The 19,350-nt window shown below is 42.0% G+C and overlaps 1 protein-coding gene across 2 annotated transcripts; it reads right to left on the reverse strand.

Moving 5' to 3' along the window:
• Positions 1-1,181: 1,181 nt before the first annotated feature.
• LOC124217155 (collagen alpha-1(II) chain) lies at positions 1,182-19,211 on the reverse strand. Of its 2 annotated transcripts, XM_046622508.2 has the most exons (30): positions 18,781-19,211; positions 16,732-16,833; positions 16,313-16,408; positions 15,638-15,772; positions 15,225-15,314; positions 14,366-14,400; positions 14,191-14,265; positions 13,998-14,111; positions 13,754-13,901; positions 13,546-13,670; positions 12,799-13,005; positions 12,412-12,510; positions 11,918-12,026; positions 11,642-11,829; positions 11,016-11,232; positions 10,850-10,938; positions 10,283-10,444; positions 9,573-9,734; positions 9,123-9,320; positions 8,157-8,301; positions 7,225-7,485; positions 6,881-7,014; positions 6,534-6,803; positions 5,506-5,721; positions 3,839-3,928; positions 3,367-3,748; positions 3,054-3,278; positions 2,742-2,914; positions 2,402-2,623; positions 1,182-2,179 (listed from the first exon to the last, which is right to left on the reverse strand). In XM_046622508.2, exons 1-30 carry the CDS (start codon positions 19,001-19,003, stop codon positions 2,033-2,035), a joined length of 4,839 nt encoding a protein of 1,612 aa, XP_046478464.1. In that variant the 5' UTR covers positions 19,004-19,211; the 3' UTR covers positions 1,182-2,032. The 2 variants fall into 2 exon arrangements, with proteins under 2 accessions (XP_046478464.1, XP_046478473.1); XM_046622517.2 differs by lacking the exon at positions 15,638-15,772 and having other exon boundaries at positions 18,781-19,208.
• Between the last annotated feature and the right edge of the window lie 139 nt (positions 19,212-19,350).

Here is a 19,350-nt window from a genome sequence, read left to right on the forward strand (position 1 = left end):
TTCCGACGTAATTTTGCGAGAGAAATCGATTGGGCGCAGTCCCAATACGCTGCGATCAACGCATCAAAAGTTGGAGCCGAAAAACGAGAACCTGTGTTTTCGACATTTTTCAGCAGGTGCTTCTTTCTTCGTAACTTCTCTCCTGTTGATCCCACGCTCTTTTCGCTGCGTTTTCTGAGTTCCTCGGGGTCCAATTGGTCGGGAAAGAGTCATGCGAATCAATTCTGAGACGAAAAATTTTTTGGTCAAAAAAAAAGGAAGGTTAACCCCTTTGTATTTTTGGCGAAAATTTTCGCGATTTTGGAAAGTGCTGGAATCAATTCTTTCAGGCACTATTCCGACGTAATTTTGCGAGAGAAATCGATTGGGCGCAGTCCCAATACGCTGCGATCAACGCATCAAAAGTGAGAGCCAAAAAACGAAAACCCGTGTTTTCGACATTTTTCAGCAGGTGCTTTTCTCTTCGTAACTTCTTTCCTGTTGATCCCACGCACTTTTCGCTGCGATTTCTGAGTTCCTGGGGGTCCGATTAGTCAGGAGAGGGTCATTCAAATCGAATCTGAGACCAAAAATTTTCGGCTCCAAAAATGAAGAAAAAGTAAGGCTAACCCCTTTGCATTTTTGGCGAAAATAGGCTGCGATGAACGCATCAAGAGTTACAGTCAGAAAATAAATTTTTTTTCAGTATGGTCATCGCTAGCAGCCTTTCGAGATTCCAGATGTCTAGTTTGAATTTTCGAAGGTCTTATTAATGCATTAAGAGTACTACATGTCGTTATCACGACCAAACTTCCGAATAAGTGTAGCTTTTGACGTCGCATTTTCCAAGCATAATCGTGTTGAACGTCAAAGAACGACTCAATAGATGATAATCTCAACGACATGCGAACATTACCGACCGCCTGAAATATGTCCTCACTCTCATTCTGGCATTGCCCAACAAATTTTTGTATTCCAAATACTTTTATAAAAATACTTGCATTCATCATAAGACCAACCGAGACACCGAAATCAACAACTTGCTGGTTCTCATCTGATAAGTCGGGTATGATCACTAGGAATCACAGTCAACATCGAATTGCAGAAAGTCAGTGTTTCAAACCTCTTAATTGTCACGTCACTTCGAACGTCACGTTCGAAGATTTGTGGGGGGCAATCAATTCTACCAGTAGACATCGGCATGTGATGCGTGAATATCCATCAGATAATATATATTTCGAGAGCGCCATAAATATCTACTTACATGGTGCAACCAATTTTCAAAAAAATAGTCCAAGCGTACGTTTATATTGGTGTATTGTGTATTTACAAATTAATACTTAACTCCTATAGATTAAATGTCGTGCAATGAGTACAATTATGTGTATTTATGTAGTGAGTAAAATAAGTGATATCCTAGGTTGAAGAATTCTCCGCCGAAGATTCCTATTCGAGATAACTCTAAATTTGTTTCGATTAACTTAAGTCATAAGAGGTGCAAACTTACTTATCCTTAGCGTAAAATATGAATATACCTAGATCATATGCTGGCAGTGTGAGACTTTTACATGCATTCTGCTGCAGTCGCTCAACTAATATATTCGTAGTGCAATATCAAATAATGTACTACATAACATGTACTACATTACATGTCACATCATTCATTTTTATAACAAGTATAACAATTATTCTGAACGATCTCAATAATTGTAACTGTACAGGTCGGTACCATATGCTTCATTATATGTATAAATGTATAGATATTTGCGATCCGTAATCATCTTACATCTGTAATTACGTACAACGCTTAATTCATGTAGATATACGTTATATTGTTCAGATATGTGTATATTCAAGTATTTATATGCGTATTGGTATACATTTGAATTGCAAAATTGTCATATGCGTATATTTTGAACGTTATATACGAATGAAAAATAACCATTAGTGCTCAAAATAGCATGTATTCAAAATACAAAAATCATACAATAGAACGCGTGGTAAGCCGGTCATTCAGGTAGACAAATGCCATAGAATCACCATCAATCGATTTTTATCTGAAGCACACGGGACCAATTTCCACTGAAAATCTCTGATCCTGCTTACCAACGTCCCTCAAGCCAACGTCTAATATCGGCAGACGAACCGGTTTGTCCGTTTGATAACTGATCATCGTCTTGCCCCATTGGTGAGAACGTTCCTGCGTGTTGAGGGAAAAAAATTAGTAAAATTGCAAGGAAATCTGAAGTAATATAGTTCGATTCTGCCAATAAATGAAAATGGCCAATGAACGAACTATTTAATCTAGTTTACATGGTAACATCTTTCTATTCGTTGGGGTCTTCATCTAGTTATACGTTCCAGTATTGACACAATTTTCTCGAATCTTAATTAAAGAAAAATTGAATTAAAACTTCAGTACCCGACACTCGTCCAATATCATGTCGTACCGCAGCCGCTGATTACCACGGGGTGTAAGCTCGACGTCGTTCCACGCAAGAAGCTTCAATCCCCGCCTGTATGTTCGTCGTTGGGAATCAAAGTAGCCGACGGTATTTTTGCAGTGGTAAGTAACGTTTTGTTCAGCATGGCTGGACAGTAGTTGCATAAAACTTATCTGGTTGGTATCGGCCTTATAAGTAATCTGCGATACGGTGAAAAATTCAATTTACAATCGGTTTTTTCAAAGTTATTCACAGGTGAAGGTATAACTTCAAGTTCCCATAGAATATCTCTTCTTCGAATTACTCATCGAGTTTTACCTGCATTCCGTTTTCCATCTCACTCAGCCAAACTTCCTGTTCGTTACCGATATATGTGATTTCCGGGGATTGAGGCGGTTTCGGCAACAGGCAGGTCTTCCGATTTTCAATATCGCAATAAACCAGGATTGCATCACGCTGGTCTCCTTCGTTCGGGTCTATCCAATATTCGCCTTCGAAGGGGAAGAAATAAGAAATATTTTCAACGTGTTTTTTAGTCGTTACTCGATCGTGGGTATGGGTGTTCATACTATATTAAAATTCCTTCGCCAATTAACAATTGCTTGTCGAAATGATTTCCGATTCGCTCACCACTCGGTTTTTCCGGGTATGCGACGAAAAGATCCCTACAGGTTTTTGCTGGCGATTGTTTCTGCCCATCCGGTTTGACGTACTTCTGGAAGGACGCTTTGAGCTGCTCGTACGCTTTCATTATAAGTTCCTTGCGCTCTGCCTCGGTGATATCCTTGCCGAATATCCTTGCTGGTTCATCACCGCTCAGTGGGTCGGGACCCTTACTCTGGCCCTGACCAGCGTCTGCATAAACGGTCCATGCGATAAAAGTTTGAATACTTAACAAGCTCTTGCGCATATCACAGTACGAACAAAATCTTGATTTACGTACTCAGAAGAGCAGCCAAAGATGCCGCGTCGTAGCCAAGGCCAAGTTCTCCCGGGGGTCCCGGGGGACCTGGTGGTCCCGGTGGTCCAGTTGCTCCGTGTCGTCCTTCTTCTCCGGGCGGACCCCTGGGCCCCGTGTTTCCAGGCATACCTTGAGGCCCTTGGCTTCCGTCTCTACCTGGGAGACCCCGCACGCCAATCTCTCCGTTCTTTCCATCCAGGCCAGGAGCTCCGACCATTCCCTTTTCACCAGGGAAACCCGGTGATCCCTGCAGTCCTTGAAGCCCGATCAGCCCCCGGTGTCCCTTCGCACCGGTTGGCCCGGGCTCTCCGCGATCACCCTTTATTCCCTCGGGACCAACAGGCCCCGGCTTACCCGTCGCACCCTGAGTAAAAACAAATAGCGGTATTTAGATAAATTGTAGGGTTTAAAGATAGTTCGGAGTTGCGATAATTGCGCTATCACCGATCCTTACCCGTTGTCCTTCGACACCCTGAGGGCCAGCTTCTCCTCTCAGGCCTCTTTCTCCCGCCGGTCCTTGTGGTCCAGATTGTCCTGGCGGTCCCTGTCGGTTTCAAAACAGAATGTACTGACGAGACTGTCGTATTCTACGTTTCAAATATTGAGAGAGATAAGAAGTTCTATTTGATCCTCCGAATTAAAATGTCCCAGTATAATGACATTGCTGAATAATATGAAAATAGTTTCAACCTCGTCTTCAAGATCATCAAGGTGATCTATATTAGGTGGCTTATAAAAAACACCAACCAAAATTTTTTGCTTAGATGATTCTGCCACTTCCACAAATAAATACTCGGGATGCTCGTCCTCAAATTTAGACAAGATACAAATTTAGACAAACGATGGCAAAGATACTAGATTATCCGATGTAAGATGATTCGATCAAATCTCGTAGACTGGTACAATGTCATACTGATGCGTTCTAAAATATTAAGAGAACAGTTCGAAATATCTTTCATTCTTCAATGATTGAGCATTAATATGATATACTTTTAATTTATTAGCTGTAGAATTACGTTTATTAATTGTAGAAACTGGAAAAATTCGATTGGCGATCTAAAACATTTTTTAATGGCTCAATAGCTACTGAGGACCATAATTTAATTGGTGATTAATTATCAGCTGCATAACGCGCACAGAGCACAAAATAGCATATCCAGATATTCTTTAGGAGAATATTGGGATATTGTTTATTAACTTATAGACGAAGTTTGTATAACGCTGGTGGATGTAGATTTACTGGGCATCCGACCCTCGAGTACGACTACTTATTAATGTTCCAACTTTGATGATTGGATAGGATGATAGGAACATTTTAATGTTCTCCATCAAATCATTCACATGCTTTGGCCTCTAAATTTCACCACGATATCGTGACGGTTTACACGATTTCTATCAGGCCTTCACATACGCTCCACCTTATTAATCGCAGCACGAGTGACATACATTCCACTTACAGTCATTTAATCTGCCATAGCCTGTGTGTCTAACTGCAATATTCTCAACGTCAAATTATTATTTATTATCATTTGAGTACCTTCGTTAAGTTGTTTCACAGGATCTTTACTAACCGACCATTGACTATTTTCAATTGCAGATACCCGAGAATCAAAAGATTCGTAGCTATTTTTCAGAACGTCATAATCTTCGACAAGCTGATTAACTTTACGAGCAACTGAACAAAGCGTATAATCAATGGTCCCAATTTTGTCAATTTTTGAGCTGATATCAAGTAACAAATCCTCAATGTTTGACTGATAACATACAGGGCAGGTCGTTGCAACTTTCTCGGCTCTTACCTCTTACCTACTGATAAATACTAGAGATACTGATTTTATGTAGGAAAACCATCACGATACGACCATGCAGTATTTGCACCTTTAAGAAATCAATACGTGTTCACCCAGTGATCTAAGTATTATTACTGGTGTACACAGTGACAATAATTGAATACCATCATGTACTCTATTGCAATAATAAAAATAACAAGCAAGGACGCAACTTGAGGCAATTGGGTTCAAGACCTACATAATTACGCGTGTTGCCCGGAGCACTATATTTTCCTCTCCGAATGCACTCGATCAACATTGGGTATCTACGTAGTAAGTGAAAGTGTCTTACAGGCAATCCACTTGGTCCAGGATTTCCGGACGATCCAGGCATACCAGGCGGTCCCTTGTCACCAGGCCTTCCAGCAATTCCCGGTTGCCCTTGTTTTCCCGGAGACCCTTCTGGACCGGCCTCACCACCAGGACCTGGAGGTCCGGCAGGGCCAGGCATTCCGTTAGGTCCTAGCGGTCCCTCGGGTCCTGGTTTTCCGGGTAATCCAGTTTCACCCTGTCAAAGTCGATTGTTTACTTTCGCTATCGTCATCAGACAGGAGAAAGATCGATTTTACAGAAATCAGTTCTGCAGTGCAAATATTCTACAGAATCATTTCTGTAGAATATTTTTGTAACCATTTTCTATATTGAAGTCGGAATTGTTCCGCCTCGATCCGTAGTTCGTCTGCATTAAAATTAAATCAGAAACCGGATCGATCAAGTTCGTAATCTGTACGAACTTCCGTGTTAGAAATCTATTTCGTCTAATTCAATTTAAACCATTACAAATTTTTTAAATTTTCTACATAATCAACTTTGAAAAATCAAGTCCATTTTCCAAATGCAGTTTTACGGAAAAATTGTTTTCTAATGAGTTATTCAGAATCTTAATCATGATATCCTTTCTCGTAAGTGGTGTAATATTTCAAGTTTAGTATATACAGAAATTACCAAAAGTGTCTGTCATGTGTTTCTACGTTTGAGTTATTAGTGTATTGTCGACTTGTAAATGCATTTTACCAAGTCGAAGTTTTAAGTGTATTGTATTGCGTGATATTGTTGTGTAAGGTGTTGTTGTACATAACATAGCCATAAAGGCCCACTTTCCGGACTTGGCCTGATCAAATCCGGATCTTATTTCCGTCGGACCGCGTACATTTCGGATTTCGATTAAGATATATTTCGTACGAATTACGGACATCACCGAACCCAAATCTATTGACATAAACCGGACAACGAACCGAACAATTTCGGAATTGGCAATCTATCAAAAATTTTCGGCACGGAGGAACTCCATCTACGACAACAACAAGCTTCTTCACTCACTGGAGCACCTCGCATCCCTCTGAGGCCGACGGCTCCCGCGGGCCCCGGTAGTCCGGGCATTCCTCGGTCTCCTGCCGGTCCTTGCGGCCCCGGTGGACCACTCAGGCCTGGCGGCCCCTCCGATCCACTTTCCCCTTTCATACCCTCCACTCCTGGCATTCCAGGGTTACCCATCGGTCCGGGATTGCCGGTTCGACCGGTGTCACCCTGGCTTCCCTTGACCCCCGGTAGCCCCGCGAGACCTGGAGCTCCCGGAGCGCCTGGTTGACCCTGAGTTCAGGAAAAAAATAAACGGTCACATTTCTATAATATGATTGTACTCAAGTGATTATCAACAAAGTGCTTACCGCAGCTCCTAGTAGTCCTGGCAAGCCCGGAGGACCCATCAATCCAGGTTCACCCCTGGTACCGGCTTCGCCCCGAGCTCCTTTGGCTCCGGTCAATCCGACCAGACCCGGGAGTCCCGGTTCCCCAGGATTTCCTGTTTACAAGTAAAACGGATGGTCAGGTGCCTAATATTCCATCAATCAAGTCTAATTTATGAATCAATCATAGTGATGTCTTTTATTTTTCTGACACTATCACTTGTAAGTGTGCACATGCGGTAGTGTCAGAAAAATAAAAGACATCACTATGGTTGACTCTTAAGAATTTCCACAAGCACTGGCGGCAGGAAGCTGTTTCGTTATACCTGTCGCTCCAGGGCTCCCTTGGTCTCCCTTCAATCCTTGATACCCACGCTCCCCCTTCACACCGGGCAATCCGGAAAGACCATGCGGTCCGGGGAAGCCCTGAAGGCCTTGGGGACCTTGAGGTCCTCTCTCTCCGGGGTTACCAGGAGCTCCGGCTTCACCAGGGACTCCCGGAGGTCCGGTGTCTCCACGCTCAGCTGGTTCGCCGGGTGGCCCCGGCTGTCCCATTGGTCCTTGCGGCCCACGCTCGCCCATTCTTCCTGTGAGCGTTAATTACACGTGGTAATTAATCTTTTACACCCGAATTCAGTAGCCGTTATACAGAACTACAGACTAGAGACGTAAGTGATAAACGTGACCGGTAAATTAACCACGTTATTACCGTCGCAAACTGGTGAAGTAACTACGAATAAAATTACCACATTGGTCACATCATAAAGTACATACTTAATCTAAGGAAAAAATTCTAAGAATAACTAAAAAGAAATCTAAGAATCATCTTTTTAGGTATATATTTTTGTAATAAAACCATAATAAATTTATCAATATATTCATAATCGGCTGTTCATAATGTTATATTGCTTTCTACTGAAAAACAAAACGAAAATTATCGTCATGGAAAGTTAAAAAAAATCACCTGCTACTGCTGCCTACTAAAAAAAAAAAAAAAAAAACGTGACCGATATTTTTGTATCTAAATAGGTGGTGTTGCACTATTTTTGCCGTAAAACGACCGAAACAAATTCTGATCGTAATTTCACAACACAAGATTATTAGATGAAATAACATGACGTCAATTTACGGTAAGATTATGGTGTTTTTTTATGGCAATTTTACTGAGAATCTTAATACCGGTATTTCTACATTTCAAGTTCAGACTAGCTTATGCATGGCAGTGAATTGATTTGTCATTTTCATGTGGGCAATCTACCTGCTGGTCCTTCAGGACCCACGGGCCCGTACGATCCTCTTTCTCCTTTATCGCCAGGCATTCCTGGCGCGCCCCGAAGTCCCGGCAATCCTATTAGCCCGGGCAGTCCTGAGTGTCCTTTATCACCCTTGGGTCCTGGGGTACCCTGAGTCATAAAAGCATTTTATTGAATTTTAATTTCCCATTGGGTGATGATGAAAACATTTTTTAAATGTGACCAAAAGTTTCAGAAAATTGTTTGGATAAATCGCAAAAATCATTCCAGGAAATGTGGAATAATAAAATGACCATTTTTAGAATAAACGTGTAATGTACGAGTATGTTGAAACAACACGTGTTACAAACAAATGTCCGCCTGATTCACGGAATTTTCACCGTTTAAAACACGTGTATTACCCTTATTTTACACTATCCACATCAACGTGTTTGGAGAACGTTGATTGCCTATATCCACTCTGCCAAACTATCGCACAGACTTCGGGTTAACGTTTGCTGACTTGGATGACGAGATATATTTGTCTTTGGACCTATCAAATTTTCAATCAAATCAACCGCATAGTTCAAAAAACTCGGTTCGCCGATTTGACCTGACTGAATTTATTATATTAACTACGGTATATTTATTCTCGCAAAATAATGATTGAAGCAACAATTTTTCATCCAATTAAATCGACTCGGTTGATTTAAAGACTTTTTTCTCTTCGTGTGGATAAAACGATACTTTTTCACGATAATGAACCACTGAAACTTACACGTATTATTAACGTGGTTACACGTAAACAAACCATGTAATAGTTGTCTAAAAAAAATTACAGTATACACGTAATCCGCTAACGTGAGATTTTTTTTAAATTTAGTTTAATTTTCCGACCAACTTTACGTGAAGCAAACGTGTTCTAAACCATCTTGCGTTTACTGGGTGCTGGCAAAATTTATTTCGAGTAACAACAAGTCTGGAAATCTTACCGGAAATCCGTCATTGCCCTGAGATCCTGATTCTCCCCTTAGTCCCGGTGCCCCGGGTGACCCGACTGGACCACGTTCCCCGGGAAAACCACGTTCTCCTCGATTTCCAGAAGGTCCCGGAAGTCCGGGTGGACCCTGAAGTCCTACTTCTCCGTCCTTCCCTGGCATTCCCGGGTTACCGCTGCTTCCAGGCATTCCCTATTAGGAGAGAAACTTTTGTATACCTGAATATAATATACCATAATATTTAAGATAATAAAGGCTTAAGCCGTTCCCCTAAGGTCTAAAACCGGAATTCATAAGAGTAACATGTAACGCAATCGACCCGAAATAACCGTTAGTTAAAGTAAGTTCGTCACGGTTATTGAAGATAAAACATGAACATATTGAGCATTCATTTAGCGGGCATCACGGCACCAGCTAAATCCTCCGCCGTCGTGAATCATCTACCTGGAATCCTCTGGGACCTGCGGGACCTGGTGGCCCTCGGCCTCCATCGCTTCCGGGCGGTCCTTGAGGACCTGGTGCACCCGATGGTCCGTCCTTACCAGAGTCACCTCTCGGCCCCGGTGGACCTTGTGCACCTGGCTCACCGTCTCTTCCAGATTCTCCCTGTAGTAGACAAGCGAATGTTTTACAAGTGATATACATCTAGGTACACCGTAGATTCACGGTAACGGCCTTCCGCTGATATTCAGGCTTCGCCTGCATATTAGATCTCTAACACGTACGATTAGCTAATCCGTATATTTTTCATAACGTTTCAGATATATATTATTGCCGCTCCGTTATCTATACTATATATATGTTAGACATTAGTAGACATAGTGTAACAAAAACAAGTTGATTGCAGCACCTGCACATTTATAATTCTGTTACTCTTAGTGATCTCCTAGAGACGGAGAATAAATTATTCTTATTAAATTAATCACGTATCAAATGATTGTTTTTCAATTACCATACTCCCTCCTAAACTGACCCTCATGGATTCTGAGTACCCGGCTGAAGGGGTTTGGAATCATCACTGATGGGTAATCCGACCGATAACGATCGGTACTCAGTTACAAATCAAACTTTGGTTATCGAGGATAAGGACATATCGGATTTCGAATAGATTTTCTACTTGCAAGTCCTCGTTTGAGAAGTCGATAGGTGCTTACCGGGTATCCTTTGTCTCCAGGAAGTCCCAGGGGTCCCGGTAATCCCTGTAGTCCCATTGGTCCTATATCACCGGGCTTTCCGTCCGCACCCTGAATTCCTCGCTCTCCCGGATTCCCAGGTTTTCCTGGTCCACCAGGACGTCCCATTAACCCTCGAGGACCCTAGGAACACGTAGTTAAAGCGAATAAATGTGAAGCACTTGACGAAAGTTTCTAAATTGGCGATGGGAAATAATACTTTTGGTATCTAGTGTGGAGAACACTGTTTTACACCACGAGTGCGGTTCACCGCACGAGAGTCGGCAAAGGTGCGAATGGCTGCATGATTTCAGTAATTAATTAATTTCGTATCTTTGAGCGACCTCGTAACTGCAGAATAAGAATTGAATTACTCTGATTTTCTTGTAATTTTCTATTCGAACTGATTCTGTAGTGATTTCTATAGTGTTTTTCTCTCTTAATTTTCTGTGCTAGTAGCGCTTACTATATTTTATTCGCTATTGCGCATGATTTTGACCGTAAAATCCAATTTACGCATACGTAGGGCAAAGAACTTTCACAACAAACCTGCAAGCCTTGCAGACCTGGCCTCCCTGGATCTCCGGTCGCACCCTTTGGACCACTTCCTCCAACGGGTCCACGATCTCCGGTTTGTCCTAAGATATCGAAGGGACAAATTGTCAGTTGGCTATCTTCATGTAACCGGAACATGCAGAAAAAGGGGAAAAATTACCTTTGGGCCCTAAGGCGCCGTCGGGACCGGGAAGCCCACGAACACCGGGTATTCCGCGTTCACCCGGAGGCCCGGAGGCCCCGATGGAACCTCGCATTCCTCGCTTTCCTCTTTTACCCTCGTTGCCGGCTGGTCCGGGCATACCGCGAGGACCGGGAGCTCCGGAGTCACCCTTCGCCCCGATTTCACCCTTGTATCCTCTTTCGCCTGGCAAGCCCTTTGCATTGAAAAAACGAAGTTAAATACGCGAGCGAAATTTTCGCTACTAGGGCTAAATAACCCAGACAAAAATAACTCATGACAAAGATAACTCGTATTTAATTTTTATATTATTTAATACATGTATGTGTGATTATTACTCAATTTGTTATTTTGAAGAATAATTTTTATTTTATATGTTTATTTTTGGTACTTTTTCTTTTAAATCGAAAATTAAATTTAATATCTCGAACAAACTGTAGCCTTGTCATTAATGTGAAGTTTTGATCATTAGCGGTTTTTTAAAAATAAAAATTAACTTCATTCTTGCCATAATTTGATACAGCATTTTATGTTTAGTCTATGTTTGTCATAAGTTATTTTTCTTACAAGTTATTTTTGCGTGAGTTATTAAGGCTTCTACCTACCGGCATCCCCTTCGCTCCCGGAGTTCCCGGATTCCCAGCTAGCCCCGGCTGCCCCCGAACTCCAGGAAAACCGGGTTGTCCCAGCATCCCGGGTGCTCCGGTACTCCCTTTTTCTCCCGGGTAACCATCTTTTCCTTGCGGCCCGGATGGTCCAGATTCTCCAGGTTGGCCGGGGCGTCCAGATTCGCCTTTTAAAAAAGTCAAAGTTTGTTTCCACTCAACGTCAATACGCGCGCATCGAGGAGGAAATATCTTGATCGAAATTCTTGTCGTTACCTCTTGGTCCTTGGAGACCCATACTGCCCTTAGAACCTTGAGCACCTTGATCCCCTTTATTACCGGGGCTGCCCGGAAAACCGGGAGGTCCTGATTTTCCTGGTACACCCTGAAGTACAAAATTAGACACGGTGGATTATAATTCTTAGATCATTTCTACTACCAATGTACAAGTGTTCACTTGTATTGTAACACTTTTCGGTATTACGGAAATTAAATACGGGTTCATTGAGCAATGAAGAAGTGAACGAGACAGGAAAAAATTAAAAGATGGGAAAATGCGTTTAATGTTTTCAGTTTAAAGTCTGTTGTGAAACAGGACTAGTTTTTACATTGATGCTGGTTGACGCAGCAACCTTATTCATTTCAAAACATATATGAGAGCTCTTATACGTCTATTATCTATGATGACTAATAGATCATTAGAAAGGGGGACAAAACGCGTGATTCCACCCTTCGTAACGATATATTTGCGAAAGCTCTTCAATACTTACGGGCACTCCGGGTGGCCCTGAAATGCCATCGATTCCTCGGATTCCCGGGGGTCCCGGAGATCCTTCGCGCCCTCGCTCGCCGCGCGGACCAGCTGGACCCTGAAACAAACATTACAAGTATTGCAAGTACCTGAGCCTAGCCAGCCAAACAGCGGATTCTCTGATTATTAATATCGTATCGTATATTTATTTGGAAATCAACGCTGACGCGTCTGGCATCCAACAGCCATCGTTTTACTGTTCTTTATTCCATTTAAGATGATTAGGGAATCGCACCAAAGTGCGACCGGTAAGTTCTCATCTGAGTAACAAAAATTAGCGTTACAATGAAAACGTTACATGCCGGACGCGACTTTACGGTACAGAATACGTCGCGTTTCGACTTACCATTAACCCCATGGGACCCATCGGTCCCGGCCCACCGGAAGATCCTTTCTCTCCCGAATGACCTTGCTCTCCTTTCGCTCCGTCCAGACCAGGAAATCCACGGTGTCCCTTCATACCAGGAAGGCCAGGCATTCCCGGTAGACCTCTTGGGCCCATAGGGCCCGGAGAACCCTGAGGCCCTGACTCTCCGTCCTCGCCAACGTTACCCTTCGCAACAATATTAAATTTACGTGTAAGACCAGGATGTACGTTAGACGTGCCCTCAAGGAGAGTAAAATCGAATTCCGATGGTCGCACCTCTCAAATTGGTTTGAAATAATTTCGAAAAATTATTGCTTTGGTTCTTTCGATATTTACACACGCCTAGAAAGCCTTACTTTTTCTCATAGGAGAAGCATTGATTTTTCGAACTTTTTAATCAAAAGTGCGTACCGGGTGTAAAAAAGTCGTAAAAAAATTTCTATACAAGCAAAACGAAGGTGAATTTGTCCCGTTTAAAACGCCGCTTGGGAAATTTGGTTATCTCTATTTTCAACTTTGCTATCGAAATTTTAATGCTGCAAGAAATTTGGACCGGTGCAATGAATCCAAAATTTTTACCGGTCAAGGAGCTCAATGGGATTGAGTCTTAATGAAAAAGGAAACTCTTCGCTGAAAATAACGAATAGAAATTCAAAAATTCTCTAAGAGTACCTATTCCGCGACACGTTATCGTTCCGTTACAAGAATAGATACGATAAATCTTACATCCTTTCCGGGAAGTCCGGTTAATCCTCGAGGTCCCGGCAGGCCGGTTGGTCCCATGGGTCCGGGTTCTCCGGGCTCGCCTCGTATTCCTTGGAAGCCCTGAGGACCGGGATTGCCGTTCGGTCCTTGTGGAGAACGCAGAATCGATCATGTTTAAAACTTGTAGAAGAGCGTGATACCAGTATGTGTTTGAGAAAACAGTACGTACCTGGAGGCCCGCGGGGTCCAACGGGACCAACCTGAGCTTGCATATAAGCATATGCGTCAGGACCTCCGTACAAAGGTGCGGCAGCTCCTGTAGGACCTTTGTCTTGTCCAGCTTGCGACAAGGCGAGTTGTTGATAGTACAGGGACACCTAGAGTGGCGATAAAGAAAACATGTCGATTTTCACATCGCCTTGGTATATTAACGAAAGCTAAGATTTTCTGCGTAAGTAAATTATGTAACTTACGTCAGGTGCGGGTCCCGGAGGTCCGGGTGGTCCAGGAATGCCTGGAGTGCCGGGGGTTCCCGGAAATCCCGCGTCTCCTTGACGACCGCCGTCTCCCGGGCGTCCCGGCTCTCCCTGAAATTTATTTACAAATGATGAGCCTGAAGCAAATGTCAAAAGGACTGAGCGTAGAGTTGTTCAACGTTTTACGTACCCTTGGACCGGAGACTGCAATTGAATTGACCCGATTGCTCTCTCCCGGAAGAATTCCTGACGGTAAATTTGGTTGCTGAAATTTAACGAAGACGAATGAATGGATGAAATTGATTCAGAGGAAAAAAAATTAGGCTGACATAGGAATGGAAATAGAGTATCGTTGATCTACTCACTAGGGAAGCGGCTCCTCCTGTTATTGGTCCAGGCTCTGAAACATGCGGTTAACTCTAAATCGATGTCTGCAATTTCAGTTCTTTTGGCTATGATGAATGACTTATTCTTGCAAGTAATTTTGAAGCAAAAATATGTCCATGGTGGACCAGTCATGATAGCTTCGTTGTTACATGTCGCGTGTCGTATCTTTTGAATGACGTCAACATTATCCAAGCCAAACAAATATTGTGTGCGTGCGTGTGTATTGGGGTGGTTCATATTTGATTTTTTTTTTCTTAACATGCCACTCGAAAATTTTGCGACCAATATTGAAAAAAGACATTGTCGTAAAACCTGGAGGAGGTTCCTACCTTTCCTAAATATTCAGAGGTCACTACCAATTATTGTGATATTTTTTATTTATTTTTATATGTACACCTTACGGACTTGTTATTCGTTTATTTTTTTTCGTATCGTGGTTCAATTAATCATTGTTCGTAAAAATAAGTGCTGAAAACGAAGTAGGAACATTAAGGTGATGCGATACTTCTATTTCGGTAACAAAAACTGTTATCCAAATTTCTCCGAGACGATTACGGAATTGTTAGGCGGGATTTGGTGTTCATTGGTGAACGATTGATTGGACCACGATACGGAAAAAATAAACTAATATATACGTACAAGCCCGTACGGTGTAGACGTGAAAATAAATAAAAAATATTACAATAATTGGTAGCGACCTCTAAATATTTTCCTACCTCCTCCAGGTTTTTCGACAATTTTATTTTTTCTAATATTTATCACAGATTATTTGAGTGGCGCCTTAAAAAAAAAGTTCAAAAATGCACCACCCTAGTGTGTATTGATACTATCGAATACCTGCGCATACGGGACAGCACTGGCCCAGAGGAATGTATTGTTCTGTCTCACAGGATATCTGGACACAGACCACACCGTCGCAATTTCCACCTGAAAATTATACAAAATTCAAGTTTCACCGTTGAAGAGAGACATTCAAATCAAAACTGAGGGGCCGTAGGGAAAAGGAGACTGATTCTTTTTTTTTTTTTATTATTTATAAAAGTGTATTTTTTTATTCACCCCCTCAATCAACTACGCGCTTCTGAATAATTATTAAGGGCGCGAACTAGGAAAAGAGAAATAATATTCAATCGCACATCGCGAAGACAACTCACAGATAAAAGTTTTAAATTTTATAGTAAAACGCGATGATCAAACATGTCATTAGCCGCGAAAAGAATATTACAAAATTAAGTATCATTCGACGTAACCTGATAGGCATGGAATCGATTGGGAACATTCAGCTTTTCCCCGAATACAGCGGCACGATGTGCAACGGTCTGGCTTCCATTCATCGTCGGCTCCATGGGGCACCCCATCGAATGTGCAGCCAACGTTGTCACCACCTACACGTTTACAGGCAATTATACTCATCGGAAAGAAATCAACTTACTAACCAGATTAATTCCTTTCTAACGGTTTAAGAATCAAAGCTATTTTGTCATTGCTCGAGTCATATTTCTGTTAATTTATCTCTTATTTTTTTCAGCGATAAAAATGTCTTCTAGATGTTGCTGTGAATTGGAAGAAGGGTAGGTCGTCACATCCTGAATATATTCAGATACCTTCCTACCTAATAAATTCAATTTCTTTTTATTACGGCTAGGTGATGAAAATGCATAATGAGGGGGTGAAAAAGGAAATAGAATAAGTAATACACCAGAATCCCAAGTGGAAAAGTTGCCCATTGTCACAGTCTTCGTGATAAACGTAGAAAAAAAAAAGAAAGAGCATAGATCCCGAAATGTTCGAAACGATGAGGAAGTCATCCAGCAGGGTAAATTAGTTAATTAAGACAATACGTTATAGGGGCGATTTTTGAGTGATTCATACGATACATGTGTCAGTCATCGTGTAAAATAGGTATATGTATATAATTACGTCACCTCCGCTTGGTGGTTCCGGCGATTCCGGAACTGTCTCAGTCGGCGGATTATCAGGGGATGATGTTGTCGGCGCACTTCCGGGCAGTCTCGGACCGACTGTGAATCACAAATATAAATATGCTCAGAATGGGAATTGATTCATTAAATGGCGGAAGACTTGATGCGAACAAAGTATTAATTTTTCGAAGCTTAACTCGTCGGAAATCGGAGAGTACTCCGCAAATTTCTACTGCATAAGAGATATGTTTACAAGAAACACTTTCGCAAATGTATTTTATAAACGTATTCAAGCCCCGGCACATAAATAACGTTTCTGCATTACGTCGAAAAAATTAATGGAAAAAAATGTTCTGTAACTGTATGATGCAAATCCTGGAAACGAACCTGAAAACGTCAAATTTACGACAATATTATATTACCCAAGTTTTCACCAAATGATGTTGATCCAGACGATGCAGACGTTGGTCTTACTGGCGGGGCACCGTTTTCTTCTGGTACGGGACTTACGGACGGCTGCGTTTCTGATGAAGAAGTAAAAGAAAAAGTAAAAATTGTTCAATATTTTCTAATAACCAAACTAGTGATATTTCTTATATAAAACTACAGTTAAATTTAAAGTACATTAATTGATGCGAGGTACTGTTTCCTCTTGCATGGTTCAACTTCCTAGTTGTATATGTACTAATTGTTTAATTGTTTAAGCTTATGGCTTAGGCGGTGAAAGATTATAAAGTTATGTCCGGATTAATTAACGGAGAGTCGCGGATCCAATGAGTAGAGTCTCAATTGAATCAGGGGCATTTCTCTTGAGGAAATTGTACCGCATTCCGTTGTCACGATTAAGATACGGCGAAGAAAAGAAAATGATAAGAGTCGGTCGACGGGTGGATGATGACCTACTGCAACTCGGACATCTTTCGTTCGTCATTCAATTTTAAGCCACTTCGGCGCATTTCCGCGCTCGAAAGAACAAACTTTGGTCCAGTTTAACGCTAGCCGAGTTTTTAACGTGCGCATGGACGATTATCGCAGATACAATCGCTTCACGAGATTGCCTAGTGGCACATTTCATGTTATATTGACCGTAATTGTGTGAGCGATGTGTACGCCGGCTACATAATATATGAACATAATAAAATTTCGTAATATTCTGCGGATAGTCACGAAATAATTTACAATGTATGACTGTATAATGGTTATGATAAACACCAAGATGTAGCGATGATTAAACGCTTTGGCGCTGATGGCGCCTTGAGGGACCTGAAGATTAGATTTAACGACATATCAACCTCTGAACCTTACGATAAGGATTCGTTAGCATGCGCGTTACTTGTTAAGGGAATCTGTAATAGAAATAGAGCGCGATGTTTGTGACGATTTAGAAAAATTCAGCTAAATTTAGGATTTCTCATATCCTACTAGACGATCATTGCGAAAGCACGAGGGGACGCGCAGAAAAACATATATCTATAAGATATTCAACGAATTAAATGCCGGCGTTTAATCCGAACTCAACGGTATTCCAATGGAGATGAATTAATCTTCGAAATTAGTTACAGATTGTAAGAAACACTTTTTCATCACATCCTACTATAATTTATATATATGCGTATGTAATATATGAATCGAGCCTAGAACAAAAAAATATTTTGCTCCAGAATGAATTTCTGTACATCCGATAGCTTGAAACTGTGTCGATTGATCAATTCCATTCCCTTTGTTTTAAAATGGACAACTCTTGATTTATGATAGGCAAAAATATGCAAATCAAAATTCATCGGCGGATCCATGGTGTGTAGGAACACGCAAACATATATGCGTATTAATTACAATAAAACCGTTCTACGCAGAGACGTAAGCCCATTAAATCGTACGACTTACACTCTAGCACGTGCCGGAACCTCGGCGCTTGATGAAAATAAAGCAAACATAAACTCTTGCAGAGTCGTTGACTGGCGTCACTGTAGAATAATCAGCACTACGGTACGGGGATCCAGTAACAGTAACATTATACAATTTTTTGACAAACTTAAAGATTATATCCTCACTTTTTCATCCTCGTATCGCGATTCGTGTAACAATTGACCTCGCTCGAATAGATATAGGTACCCGTTCAAGTCCAACCAGTACTTGCACAAGATGCACAAGATGTACCTACTGGTTATCCAGGGTAAACGAAATGTTTATATTTCAATTTATTTCAATGGGATACCAACCATATTTCGTGCGATTCAATGCGAAATCATTGACAATTGATCAGAATAATCCGTTTAATAATCTATCGTAGACAAGAGGGTGCGACAGACATAAATGAAAGTGCAGAAGAGCTGCAGAAATCTGTGATTATTGGGATTGAAGAAAAGCAGCGACTAGAGGTGATATGAGCTTGGTTCGGTGATGGGTAGTGAAAGGAGAGGTCGGGAGACGAATCCCAGGAATGAATTTAAGGGTATGAATGGTAAACTGACCGTTCTTGATTTGCTCCTCGTAGTCGTCGTAGGTGTCGTAGTACTCAGGTTCATAGTCATAATCGGTGTTACGTGCATTGTCCGGCTGTTGAGCCTGAACCGGTCTTATACGGTGATGCCTGATCTTGGTTCTCGCCGCCTGGGTTTCGGTGCTTTCCAGGAGGACCAGGAAGGCGGCAATCCCCAGAAGAAGGAGCCGGGTTCGGCCGCTTCTCCCGGTCATGACAGGTGATTTTTCTTCCTCTTCCTCGTTATCGGTCTTCGGTTACTTGTCACTCTCTGTTGACGGTGATGCCTTAGCGTAGTTACACTGGTAGCAGCGCCTAGGAGCCGACCCACCTCTAGCTGAGGCTGAGGGCAACTAGACTCTCGAGCTACTTCGTGTCATCTATTTAGCAGATGCTGGAACTCGGGATTGAGGGGGTCATCATCCTTAGCATCGACCACGAGCCGTTTGATCTCTTCCAGTTGCCCTGACCCATTCGCTTCCCCTACCCGATGCCATGCGGCCGCCGAACGGCGATCATCGTCGCGATTCCATTTCAGACGAAGAGAACGAAATGAGAGAAG

This window comes from Neodiprion pinetum, chromosome 1, assembly GCF_021155775.2.
Source record: "Neodiprion pinetum isolate iyNeoPine1 chromosome 1, iyNeoPine1.2, whole genome shotgun sequence".
In the NCBI taxonomy this organism is placed as follows: Eukaryota; Metazoa; Arthropoda; class Insecta; order Hymenoptera; family Diprionidae; genus Neodiprion; species Neodiprion pinetum.